Here is a 13,860-nt window from a genome sequence, read left to right as displayed (position 1 = left end):
AACATTAGATTTCTGAAACTAGTGTGGGAACTTTACAACTTATCCCAGGCATGTTCCAGTTGGAACCATTTTATATTAGAATTCAGTAGCACAATCATGTATGCACTTTTTAGTAAAACCAAAACATCCTTAAAGTCACATTTTTTTAAAGAAAAAAACCGCACTACTTGCAGTGCAGTTATCACTAGGATGTTACAAAGAGAAACAAGAATCACACACTGTTTAAGGAATTTTTATTAAAGCAAGAATTTTATAATCCAAATTACGTTTCCTCGCTCAGTTATCAGTTCTGTTCCTTAAAACAGAACTGACCTTCTGAGCTATTCCACAGTAAAGAATTACAAAATTAAAGAAAGGAATGCTTTAAATTTTTGTACTTTGCTGAAAATTCTTTTTTTCCAGGGTCTATAAAACATTACTTTGTTTTTATATTTTACTATTTTTTTGTGGTTTTTGTTGTTTTTAAATCAATAAGTAATCTAGGACTAGCACTGTGCTTGCTAGACCTGGCATTTGCTCGGTACATAAGGTTCAAAGTTTCCTTTCCTTTTTTTTAATTTATTTTATATTTTGCAATGTTTTTTTTCCATAATATTTAAGTTTTTCGATGTTTAGATATTTTTCTTCGGTGAAGCACGAGTTTCTTTCGTGGTCCCTGATCAATCTGTAATGTAAAAATAAAACAAATAAATAAAAACGACCAACACTGAACCAACAGATAAAAGATCTCTAGCCTGTTTTCTTGTAGTCGACCTTTCTAAAAAGACCAGTGCTGATACTTACCAGCCAAAAAAGAGCCCTTGGCCACATTCAGTCTGTTGCTAGTATGTGTAAATAGTGTTACTGGAACTATCCATGGCTGCCTTTACGCTACTAAGAGAAAACAATTCCAACACAGACAGCACGACCCACGGTGCCCCTTTAGGAAGAGGGCGGCTGAGTACTGAAGCCATTGTCCATAACAAAGGTGCAAAAGTGGATACTAAAGCCCACCCTTGATAGAGCATTGAATACACCACAGTCTGCTTGAAAGGCAGCGGCTCAGAAAATTCTACTTAGTACCAGGGCAACATTTCCTTTAATTTCTCTATATTTCTACTTTTCTGAAGATTAACAATAGTAATAAAAGTGTATTTTCCCTAAGCATGCTTCATACCACATTCTAGCAAATTTTTAGAAGAGCAAGACAGAACCAAGTTTAGAACAAAGCCATGAGGGTAGCACTCACTCTAAACAGTTGGAACACCAGTGGCACTGTTCACTGCTTTCTGGGCAGCCTCTTTAGCTTGGTGGGCTTGTAGGACAGCAACAGCTTCATCAACCTGAAGGCAGGCAGGCAAGACACTGGCTCAGAAACCCCAAAGTAACCACTGCGAAGCTTAGGGAACACAACACTCCCAAAGGACAAACTCCCTTCCTGGAATCAGTGAGGAAAAGGATGCAACCCAAAGAAAACCCCAACATTCCAGTTATACCTCTGCCCCTTCTGGCAAGAATTCCCTGAACTTTTCGTTAAGATCGACAGGTTGTATGCATTCCTCCCTTCTCCGTCAGAGAAGGGGTGCTGACTGGGCTTGAGATACAGGGCCTGCTACTGGCTAGAGCTCCTTGACGTTTACTCAGCCTTGCCGTGATGCAGTTTCCCTAGCTACACCAAACGGGAACCAATGAGCAGCACAGGTCAGGTATTGACAATTAGCATTTACAAAGCTCTAAGGAGTGTGTACGGCTTACAGAAAGTACTGGGTAAACATTCTGTAGGAAAAAACGCTGTTAAATGCATAACAAAGAGGCAACCAGGCAAGTGATAAACTGATTACTTTAGAACGGAGAGACTCTGGAGACTCCAGCATGTGAAGAAGCTCTGAGTTGTCAATCTCCAACAACATGCCAGTGATTTTACCAGCAAGAGTAGGGTGCATGGCTTGAATGAGAGGGAACAGCCGTTCACCTAGGAGGAAGCACAAAGGCCACTTAACATTAAACAGGTTGTAAGAAACTTTAACACGTAGCTAAACGAAGTATGTACAAAAATGTAACCTTTCCTTTACGGTTTTCATGGGCAGAACGCAGCTAACATGGAGCAAGTATTTATCAAACAGCCACATTTAACCTGTGCTCAAAGTCAAAAGCTAATCTGATTCTGACGCCCCCTTTCCAAAAATGGAGTGGGGCCCAAGCTAACTCAGTGCATTCCTTTAGCTTCCCAGAGTTCTAGGTATGCAGAGACAGACTATGCCTCCCTAACCAAGCCACGTCAGCCCGAACCCACTACTGGATCACTGCTCAGCATGAAGGACTTCTGTACTGCTGAGGCAGGACACAGGCACTTACCCAACATTTGCTTTTGCTCTTGAGGGGGAGCAGATGCCAACATGGAAGCAGTCAAAGGTTCCTGACCTTGTACATGAACAGCAGGCTGGACAGAAAGCAGGAACATTTTTTAAGCTTAAAGTACCAGATGCAATAGCAATCATGTATCAGCAGAAACCACAAGAGGCAAGACGCATATACCAAGGAACCTACCAATACCATTTGGGAGACTTTCACTTTGCCCAGCTTTCTTTCTCATCCTGTTTCCATGGCTTTGGTCCCAGTGTCAGAACAAGGTCAGCTCAATCCCGAACCTCAACTAAGCTTCCAATTCTTCTCAACTTCCCCCAAAATAAAACTCTCAAACCATACACGTTAACCCAGGATGTAGACCACTGTCTGTCTACTTCTAGTTTAAGACATTCTGCATGCTACCAGCAATTAGGATGGAACCTCACCAACCACAGCTGCCTTCGCGCTTTGATGTCAATCAAGAAATGGCCAAAAACACACACCTGCTGCATGGTCACCTGGGGCTGTGCATTCAGGTGTTGTTGAGGATTGCGAACACCTGCAGCGTATTTGTACTGTGGAACAGTGCGGACAGCAGGAGTGGCTGCGGCAGCAGCAGCTGCAGGACGTGGGCCCATCGTCTGTGTTGATGTGTTAGCTGCAGAAGAAAAACACATCTGTATGTCTGCATCCTGCTCTTTCAAACTGGAGACCAACTGTTACAGGATGGGCTAGGACTCACCAACACGCTGTGTGGACATGACTCGTGGAACCTGTGAAGAAGCTGGTCTCATGGTACTAAATGGTGGTCTAGGAGCGGCTGGGCGGATAGCACCGGGCATATTTTGGAATGCTACATTTAAAGATATAAACATACAGTAACTCATGTGACTAGAAACAATGAATATTCCCCAAATTTTCATAATGGAAAAAAGCCAAACCAGTAGATACTCCTAAGATAGGTACACTGAAGCATTTTGGGTGCTTTTTAATGCTAGAACCCCCCCCAAAAGCACATTCATAAAACAATTATGGAAAACAATAATGATCAAAATGAAACTATTTATTAATGCTTCGTATGTTTAATCCAAGCCCTAACTTAGTGAAAAGCAAAACAAAAGGCTTACGATGAGGTCTGGCACCCTGAGCAGTCCAGCGAGGACTTGGTCTTAGTTGAGCAATTTGGCTAGGAGGATAGTATGCAGCACGGTTCTGAGTCTGTAGAAAGGAAGCCAGACAGCACGCATCATGCTTAGGAAAAGGCAAATACTGCAAAGAGTCTAACATGCTCTCAAAATCCCCACCAAGCCTGCAGGCACCCAAGCACATTCCCAACTCCATTACACACCATGCCTCCAAATGTTTTCATCTTATGGCCTATTTTGAGGGAAGTGGGTTGTCCACAAAACACACCAGAACACTCTCAGGAAGTCCCTGCCGCCTCAGCAAACTTACCTGTGGGATAGCTGCCATGAAGTAACCTGAAGGAGGTGCTGGCTGGTAAGGGTTGATCACTGGGTTGGGCACGGCTCGCACACTTGCCATTCTCTGCATATACTGGTTAGTAAGGTGAGCCTGGCGCTCCTCTTTGCGCTGAGCTAAAGCTACATACAAAGGCTTGGTGGCTACAATCCTACCATTCATTTCTGTAACTGCTTTAGTGGCTTCTTCTGGGGAGGAGAAACATACAAAACCAAACCCTTTGCTGCGACCACCCTCCATCATAACCTATGAAGAGAAGAAAAATTAACATTAATAGAGTGGGACAATGATACAGAAAAAGCAGAACATTATCGTTTATAGTCAATATTACTTCACTGAATCCAACACTAGACCCAGTTAATTCTATGATTATATTATATCATGAACTGGAGTTCACAATTATCACTTAACACCCAAATATTAACGACAAACTACACATTGTCTCTTACATTAGGCAAGCGAGAAATAAAAGGATGCCTTGCGCTGCGCACCCCCGATGGCACCGGTTTGTGTCCAGGCTGGTTTACGTCCCACCTAGCTCTCTGGGACCCTGCATTCATGTGGGAGACCGAGAAGCTACCGGCTTTGAATTGGCTCAGTTCTGGCCACAGTGGCCATCTGGGGAGTGAACCAGTGGATGGTGGACAGAACCTCTCATTTTCTCTGTAAATCCGCTTTTCCAAAATAAATCTCAAACAAAAAATCTGCCTTTCCAACATTAAAAATAAAAGGCAATAAAGGAGAAAATGAGAAGGTAGGAGAAGCACCCAAGGAAAACACTATTTGCATTTTCACCTGTATTCTATTTATCTAAAAACATCTTCTCACCATCACAGCAGCTCCATTGGTCTACTGGGCTGCAGTTTTAAATCTAACAAAGTAAAACTCTGATTACTAGGAAAACCAAAAAGATCTGACTGATCTGGACGAAAACTGACTACACACTTAGAACACCTGTGAGACATACAGACACACGTGCAGTTTCCCACCACACGGTAGTGTGTACATCATGTGTCTTTACCTTAGCACTGGTGATTGTACCAAATGGAGAAAACTCTTTTCGGAGCCGTTCATCGTCAATACCATCATCAAGGTTTTTCACATAAAGGTTAACACCCTAACAAGAGGGAAAAAAACAAAACAAAACTGTAGACTGAGCATGTAGGAAACCATTGCTGTACCTAAACATACTCATTGCATCCCATGTTTCTTCTCTTTCCCGTCAAGCCCTCCAGTTACGTGGCAGTAACTTAAACGAATGTAAATATGTTTCCTCGTCCCCGTCTTATTTTGTTACTCAATTAAAACTGAACCTGGTATCTGGTGATCCTATCCTGCTTCATCTGTTCAAACTTGCGCTTAAGTTCCGTCTGGCGTTCCACTTTTTTCTGAGCTCGGCCAACATATATTTGTTTTCCATTGAGCTCCTTTCCATTCATCTCATCGACAGCCTTGCAAAAAATTACACACAAAAAAATATTAATTTATAACTTGTAACCTCTTCAACAGTAAGACAAAACCTGTTACATTAAACTGTAAAAACTACAGACTCATCCCCAATGTCAAGGTTTTAGGACAACACACGTTCCAGAGTTTCAAAACCAACGCATCAAATGTACAATTCATAAAGAGTCATTAGCATGCGCATGCACTCCAACACTAGCACAGTCCAACAGCCCCTCAGACCACACACCAGGAAGCAGTCTTCAGTCAGCCCTACCTTCTGTGCATCTTCATGCCTTTCAAAGCTCACAAATCCAAACCCCTTGGATTTCCCACTTTCATCGGTCATTACTTTCACACTTAAGGCAGGTCCTGAAAAACCAAGGTTTTGTTTTTAAATTCAAACATATACCACACATCTAGGTGACAACTTTCAACATGCAAAAGCAAAACCATCAAGAGGGAAATGGGACTTTAAGAAATAAAAAGTAGTCCCAAGGTTGCAGAAATTGATCCCTCTAAGGGGCCAGGCATTTGCTATTTTCAAAAGGTCCTTTATTTCCATTGGGTAAATATTTCTGTTTCATTAATTAAAGGTTTCTTCCGTCCATATAAGAACTTTTTATTTTACACAGCTTTAAGGATGGGATGTGTTTACTCTTAGCTGAACAAGTGCTTTTCTTAGCTCAGACCTCCCTGCTTGTCAATGGTGGCGTTGAGGCCCAGAGTTACACAGCTGAGACTGTCACCCAAAGCAGGCAGTATGTTTCTCAGGACAGATACCTCAGCCCCTTTAAGTAAAAAAGGAACTCAAAATGGAACACAGGCACTTAGTACATACACATGAACCTCAGGTACAGGGTGAAATGTTAACCTCATTTCATTAAAAAGAATTTAGAAGATGAATGGGCACAGACTGACTGTTTTGCAAAACAAAGCCAACATTTGACATAAATACATACTTAATGGCCAAAATGGCACTACGCAAAAAAGTGGTTAGCAACATACGCCCTAAAATATACCTTTAAGCTGAAAAAAGCCAAACAGCAGGAGCCAAAGACAACCTGAGGTAAGATGTGAAACTTGTTACTCATTTTCTCTTACATGCTTTATCTTTGTGCAAAAAATACTGCCTGTGGCCTATCCTCTTTCCTTATTTACTATGTCAGCACACACAAACACATACATTTTATCGCTTACTCTTTCAACCACTCCTCAAAGCAAGGTTGGTTTATACTTGATTAATTTTAAGTTTGATGACATGTTTAAATCCAAGAAAATATTTTAACATTCCAGATTCTAAGAATGTATGACTGTCCCATGGGATTTTGCCTTCACCTACAAAACACAGCAATGCTCAAACACAACACACAACTCTCAGTGACTGGCTCGACTCTCCTGGAAGCAGACTGCATACCACCCTCAGGGGGCTGTGCCCGCATGCTTTGGATGAGGTAGGATCTCTGCGTGTAAATCTAGCATCTTCAAAGCAAAAATTTCTTATATAACCTGAATTACTCACACAAACCTACTAGTAACCTTTAATCTAAACTGGGTAAAACGCTCTTTATGTGCTACTTTGGTGTAACAGGCAACAGGTTAAATCGAGTAACTGCTAAATACTTCAAGTGCCATAGACATCTCACTTAGTCTTTTCCTATAAAGTATTGGTCAAAATTAAACATTTAACAGTTACTCAGAAATATTTTACTAGCATATTTGCAAGGCAGAAAGAGAATATAAAATATGCAGACACATTACCAAACTTGCCAAAGAGATCCTTAAGGCGCTCATCATCCATGTCTTCCCCAAAATTCTTGATGTAAACATTGGTGAACTCCTTCGCCCTGGCTCCAAGCTCTGCTTCTCGTTCTTTACGAGATTTAAATCGCCCAACAAATCTATTAAAATATGTAAGGACAACAGTAGATCATATTCTGCAATAAAGGATAGATTTTCTGCCAGAGAATTTACAGAAATCTGTAGTAAAATGCTCACTACAAAACAAAAATAGGACCTTAACTGAAGATATGAAAACAAAAACCATAAATAAGCCTCTGAGCTATAATCACAACAATGGGGCTTTCTCCAAACCTACACAATTTCAAATTTTTTCTGTATTAAAACACTTATCTTTTAATTCCACATTCAGTAAAATTTTTGAGGTTCTGACAACAGCTTGGTGTTAACTCTAGAATATTATCTTAAAACTCTTTAACAGGAGTTAACTCCACCTCACAAATGCTCACTCAATTCAAGACCTACTATCATTCTTTGCTTTCTACCTCTTCAAGAATATTCACTTACGGATCTATTTCCTTATCCCCATGAAAACATGCCACACACTCTCCACATTACCAATCTTAACAAACTTTGTATTTGTTCTTAAGACAGGCAATACAAACATCCATACACAGTCCAACCACTCTTCCAAAAGCTTCTAGCACATTTTTAATTATTAGTCACTTCATGGATCTCTTTGGTGTGAAGCCTTTTTTAAAAATTTTTTCTAAGGCGTCACTGGCAAGCATTTAATTTGCTGGTGTAGACAGAGATGCTGGGGACCAGAAATACTTCAAAGAGTTTTGGATTCTTGGCTGTATGTACAGACTTTACTGGATGAGAACCCCTAATTCAAAACCTGAAATTCCCTAAAGTTTGCAACTTCTGATTCAGAGCATTTCCAACTTCTGATTGCAGGTGTTTGACCTGCTCCTCACTTCAGGAGGCAAACCACCTCTAGGAACTGATCTTTGTAAACACCACTCAAGCCTAAGGTCTCTGGACTTCCCCATTTTCTTTCCATGTATCCCAAAGGCTTTTCCTAACCATGGAATCAGGCTTACGTGCTCCCAGAGATGGGTGAGAGCCATACCTTACAGAGGGGCTGTGGGAAGAGCACTCAGGTCATCTCAGTGAGACCTCACAGCTGCAGTGCCCTGGGTGAAAGAAACCCACTGGCACTGAAGCTAAAAAAACAATTCTGGTCATTTCTCTGACAAATCTTAAAATGTTTTAACAGACAATAGCCAAAGCAGCCTTAGATGTTTTACAAATCTCCAACAAAGCTTGCAATGCTTGAAATGGATTTCAGGAAAGAGCCAGCACTTCTGTTGCAGGCTCTTCACTGCTCTGCTCCCGCCACCCCACACACACTGTAGCAGAAGGGCAATGCAGAGTGCGCTCTGGGTTCACACCCTGCCCGTGCAAGGCAGCCACTCACCTTAGCAGTTAGTGTGCAAACACAAATACCTTACCATCAGTACCCTCAACCATAACGCAAACCAACTTAATTAGTTAGCACTCCAGGAATTACTAATGTTAAATTTAAGATTCTTGGTTTTCAATAATTCATTTATTTTATATCCCTGTTTACTGTCTATTAAAAGTATGGAAATATTTGTAGACAAGTGGATTTCAATAAAAACAGGATCACACTCACACTTTGCGGTCATTCAGAAGCATTCCGTTCATTTTCTCAATAGCCCTTTCAGCAGCCTCCTGCGTCTCAAAATGAACAAATCCATAGCCCTTGGAACCATTTTCATCACATACCACCTAGGAAAAAAACAGATTTCATTATCTTTCCAGGGTTCAGGGAACAGCCATTTAACCTAGGTATCTGAGGAGAGACAATACCCTTTACCAACAGAGAGCAAAATGTCTTGTTTTTGCTTACCTTACATGAAAGGATGTTACCAAAAGCGGAGAATGTGTCATACAATGCTTTGTTATCAATGGATTTGTCCAAGTTTTTGATGAATATGTTGCCTACTCCACTTTTGCGAAGCGATGGATCACGCTGAGACCACATGATACGTACTGGCTTGCCCTTTATCACATCAAAATTCATGGTGTCCAAAGCTCGCTCCGCTGTGGGAGGGACAGGTACAGAACGTGACTTCCAACCTTACTGGCCAAGTCAGATAACAAACTATGTGAAGAGTGGGGACTTGGGGGCAAGGCTGAACATCAAGCTCAAGATGGCTGGCCCTGTCACATCAGCCTTGATTTAGACTGTACTGCCAAAAGACAAATGCCACAAATTTCAAGGTTTTCACATTATTAAAAGATGACATATTGCTAACCCACGCTTTTCTGAAACAACCTAGTCCTGTAATTGTCATTAAACTTAGAAGTATCTTTATATGTGATAAACATAAAACCAAGATTTTTCAAATACCATCTGTTTAATGAGCAACAGAAAAGATCTAGCGACTAAACATTATTGACACTTCAACATTTCAAGTTTTCCTTTATCACCGGGGGGTATGTAAGCAACTCGAGGCACAACTACCTATTATTATGGAAAAAAACACCATGGGTACAGTCCAGTGGCCTAGTGTCTAAAGTCCTCGCGCTGCCATGCACTGGGATCCCATATGGTAGCAGGTTCTAACATCGGCATCGCTGCTTGCAGCCTGGGAAAGCAGTGGAGGACAGCCCAAAACCTTGGGACCCTGCACCCATGTGGGAGACTCAGAAGAGGCTCCTGGCTTCAGATCAGCACAGCTCTGGCTATTGCGGCTGCTTGGGGAGTCAACCATCGGATGGAAGATCTTCCTCTGTCTCTCCTCTCTGTATATATGACTTTCCAATAAAAATAACTAAATCTTAAACAAACAAAAAAAGCACAAGGCTAGCGCAAGGTTGAAGAACGCCTTCAAAATTGTCAAGCTGAACATACTTAACATTCTGGATGATCACAGAACTTTTGAGCAGTTTTGAAATATTAAGTAACTTTTAAGTCTTGATACAAAAAACTATTTTGTAAATTAAATCACGTTAGCTTTCTTAACTAGTAATAAATTCTGGTTATGGAAAGTGCCAGAAAACTTCAACTACCTACTCTTGTTAACTTCAGTCTTTGATTTTTCCTTTACTAAAGGTCCGAATTGGTTGTACCTGTGCCACCAAAAGACAATAAAGTGGAGATTCTAAGTGGAAAGACATCCCCAAGTAAAAAGTCCTAAATACAAGGGTCGGGAATCCTGAAAACAATATATAAATTCCATTCCATTGTAACCGTAAAGTTACTATTGACAGGACAAATTCCCTTTTTACAAATGAGAGTTCCAGTTTCTAGAATGCAGTGATAAACAGCTGTCAGCTTGTTATCAACTGGCCACACCTACTCAGCTCTCATAGCTTTTTTTTTTTTTAAGCTGACTTTGTTTGAGCTTCTTTTCAATGAGTCATCTCTTCCTGTTCCTGGTCACACTTTCAGAAACTGTTCTACAAGTCCATCAATGTGTGTGTGGCAGCTCAAAAAACACCTATTTGGAAAGACGTTAAACTATATAGAAAAGCAAAGAAAATGCTCCCTTCTGTGCAGTTACTGTACTGGTCTGCTAGTGTAGACTGATATTACAGTATACTGTCACCATGGTAACCACAAGTTCAACTTTAAGTCTCAAGAAACTAAATCGCTCTTTTGGATTTAAAAACACTAACCTCAGAAGGACTAACATTTTTAAGTTCCATTTTACCTCTAGCTTTCTGTCAACTCTAGATTGTGATGACTTGCTCCAAAGTTACAGCCAGAGTGGGGGGCTGTCACCCCGTGACATTTGGAACTACTGACTGGAGGGGGCCCCTGAGTGTCACTCTGCTCTCCTGAAATCACTGCCACCCACCAACTCTGCCATGTGACAAACCCTGTCACTGACCCAAGTTCTGCTGTTGACCTTAAAGAAATCAGAGTAGAAGCCCATTTCTACTAAAACGAATTCCTCCCACTTCTGAACCCTGGATAACAGAATCCAGAGAAGCTGGGGGGCTCCTAGTCAACTGATGCAGATGTGAAAATCCTGGCAACCCATCAGTCCCCGAACATCTCCTCCAATTCTGTGACCTGCTTCGGAACAAGCAGAGCCCAAGGATAGTGGGCACTGCCCGGCTGCCCAGAGCTTTCAAGCTCCATCCAACTTGGGGATTTCGTCCTCCCAGATCCGTGGATATTCTAAACCAGTTTTACAAGGGCAGGAACAGGTTAATTCTACCACCACCAAAACTGGTGAAAATTCTGAAGAAAAAGCCCTCAAAACTCACAGAAGCTATCTGAGAAAAAAAAAAAATTTGCAAATGACTTGTGGCACTATGACACTCCAGAAGGTCAAATCTGATTAAAACGGCCTAGGTTGCTAAGACCCGCCTGTAAAAGGGGTCGCCTTCCACCCTGCTCCTCCTATCAACCTACCACGGGGAGGCTGCCTCCAAGGGAAAACACCCCAAAAGCACGTTCGCAGGCCACCTGCAGGTACGGAGGCCCGGGGCCCGACGAGCTCCCCCTGGCATGTGCTCGGGCGAGGACCACCACCCCTGCTCTCCACATCCACTTCAGACTAGGGCCCGGCGATTCCCTTAGCCGGTGGGGCCGGCAGCGGGAGCAGGCCAGGCCTGGGAGGTTACAGGGTTCAACACGTGGTATTTTTTTTCCCCGAGCACCGAATTGCACTTCCTCCCCGGGGCTGGCTGGGGCGCCGGCAGCCGGGAGCGCCTCCACCTACGACCTGGTGCGCGTGGAGCGGGGGGTGGGGCGGGGTGCTCGACACCCCCAAATCCTGCGGCCTGCGGGTGCGAGCGCCCACCTCGGCCACCCTCCCGGCGACGTCCTCACCCCCAAAGTTTGAGAAGCCCGCTGAGGCCGAGGAGAAAATGGTCGGCAGCAGAGGAGGAAGTGGCCGGGCACGCGGCGGCGGAGTGGGGGGAGGGGAGCGTGCGGCTCCCGGGTGCCCAGGTCGGGGGTGGGGGTCCCCTCGCCGGCCCCCGGGGACCGGCCGCTGGTGACAGGCTCTCCCGCCCCGCCGCCAGCCGGGCCTAGCCCGCCCGCCCGCGCCTCATGGCCGCCCGCCCGCGGGGCCCGGCCCTCTCACCGTCCGCCGGCTGCTGGAAGTTGACATACGCGTAGCCCAACGAGCGACGGGTGATCATGTCCCTGCAGACCCGGATGGACAGGATGGGCCCGGCCGGGCTGAACTTCTCGTAGAGCATCGCCTCGGTCACGTCGGGGTGGAGGTCCCCGACGTAGAGCGAGGCCATCGGGTAGCTGGGCGCGCTGGGGTTCATGTCGGCACGGCTGCCCGCGGGGCCCACAGGCCGCGACCTTTCCCGTCGGGAGGAGAGCGAGGGCTTTTGGGGGGCCGCTGGGGGAGGGAGGGGGAGAGAGCAGAGGGACAAAATTCAACCGGAATCGAAAAAACTACTCAACGGCCGCTGAACCGGGTCGATCCGCTGCCGGCTGGCGTGCGGGGCTGGCCGGTTGGGTGCGAGGGTTGGCGGTGTCGGTTCCGGGCTGCGGGCGGAGAGGAAAGGAGGAAGGGAAGGCCTCGGTCTCTGGGTTCCTTCGTGGAGCTGCTTGCGGGGCCGCGGGCGGGCGGGTCGGTCTCGGCTGCTTCACCGGGTTATTTTTATAAAAGGAAAAAAAAAATAAAAGTCTCCGGCGGGGGAGGAGACGCGGATTTTTTTTTTCGTTAAAAAAAAGAAAAAAATTTTTTTTGGGTTTTTTCAAAGATTTTTTGAGATTTTTTTTGGATTTTTTTTTTTAATAATAAATGTGTGTTCCGAAGCCGGAGCACACACTCCGCACTCTCAGCACTAACCGCCGGGGAGAAGGGGAAGCACCGCCTCCTGCACCCTCTATTTATACCCCCGCGTCGCCTTCGCCCCGCCCCGCGCCGTCTGACGCCAGTGGCCCTACGCGAGCGTCAGCCGCCGGAGGAGGCGGAGACAAGCAGGAAAGGACGAAGGGAGCCGGGGCGGAGGGGCGGGGCCTCTGCGCACGCGCCGCGGCAGGGAGGCGGGGCCTCGAGGCGAAGGGGCGGAGCCTCAGGGCACAGGGGCCCCTGCGCAGGGGGGGAAGGGAGGGCCGGCTCGGCCGAGTCGCTGGGGCGTGCGGTCCCCGGCCCCCGGCCCGCCCCCACCTGCACCCCGAAGAGCGTTAACTCGTCCCCGCAGCGGTGGGCGGGGCGCGGCGCTTCCGGGTTCCCTGAGCGCCAACCACCCCCCACGTGCGCGGCCTCCGGAGCCTTTTCCCGCCGCGGCCGCCCCCGCCCCCGTCCCCGTCCCCGCCCCGGTGGGCCGCCCAATGGGGTTTGGATTCGGGGCGTCAGACACGAGTACGGCCAGCCCCGCAGGGTCCGAAACGGGCACGGAAGGAGCCGGCCGGGCTGGTAGGTGCTGGGGTGGGTGGGGGCGGCTCCTCCTGGTTTTTTTTGTTTTTTTCTTTTTTCCTCCTACCCGGACCGCACTACGAGTCCCAGCGGGCAGCGCCGCCGCCACGCGCGTCGGCCGCGAAGAAGCGGTGCCTGCCGGGAGCTGCAGTCCTCAACGGCCGCCGCTGCGCTCGCTCGCCTTCCCCCCCACCGCTCGCTACCGGCCACGGGCTCGGGGACCCCCTCCCCCCAACCGCCCGGGAGGCGGGCCCGCGTCGCCCACCCCCACCAGCGGGGTCCAGGCGGGGATGGGGGAGGGGACCCCAGCCCGACTCTGGGGGCGACCCTGGCCCCTGGCGTTGGCCGGAGCGACTCTTGCGTGGGGAGACCTGCCCTGGGAGGCTCGAGGTGTCTGAGCACTCCGTTACCTTAAGGTGCTGGGTTGGAAGCGCTGATT

The 13,860-nt window shown here is 46.2% G+C and overlaps 1 protein-coding gene across 1 annotated transcript; it reads right to left on the bottom strand.

Annotated features, from left to right (window-relative positions):
* Positions 1-216: 216 nt before the first annotated feature.
* On the bottom strand, positions 217-13,591 carry PABPC1 (poly(A) binding protein cytoplasmic 1). Its single transcript, XM_004580636.4, has 16 exons — positions 13,489-13,591; positions 12,126-12,544; positions 8,930-9,123; positions 8,693-8,808; positions 7,012-7,151; positions 5,528-5,622; positions 5,121-5,258; positions 4,829-4,924; positions 3,781-4,053; positions 3,453-3,543; positions 3,068-3,178; positions 2,829-2,983; positions 2,335-2,419; positions 1,821-1,951; positions 1,229-1,322; positions 217-664 (listed from the first exon to the last, which is right to left on the bottom strand). The coding sequence occupies exons 2-15, from the start codon at positions 12,316-12,318 to the stop codon at positions 1,230-1,232; spliced, it is 1,911 nt and encodes a 636-aa protein (XP_004580693.1). The 5' UTR covers positions 12,319-12,544; positions 13,489-13,591; the 3' UTR covers positions 217-664; position 1,229.
* Between the last annotated feature and the right edge of the window lie 269 nt (positions 13,592-13,860).

This window comes from Ochotona princeps, chromosome 9 (genome assembly GCF_030435755.1).
Source record: "Ochotona princeps isolate mOchPri1 chromosome 9, mOchPri1.hap1, whole genome shotgun sequence".
In the NCBI taxonomy this organism is placed as follows: domain Eukaryota; kingdom Metazoa; phylum Chordata; class Mammalia; order Lagomorpha; family Ochotonidae; genus Ochotona; species Ochotona princeps.
Note: the sequence above shows the minus strand (reverse complement) of the source record. Positions and strands in the feature narration are given on the sequence as shown.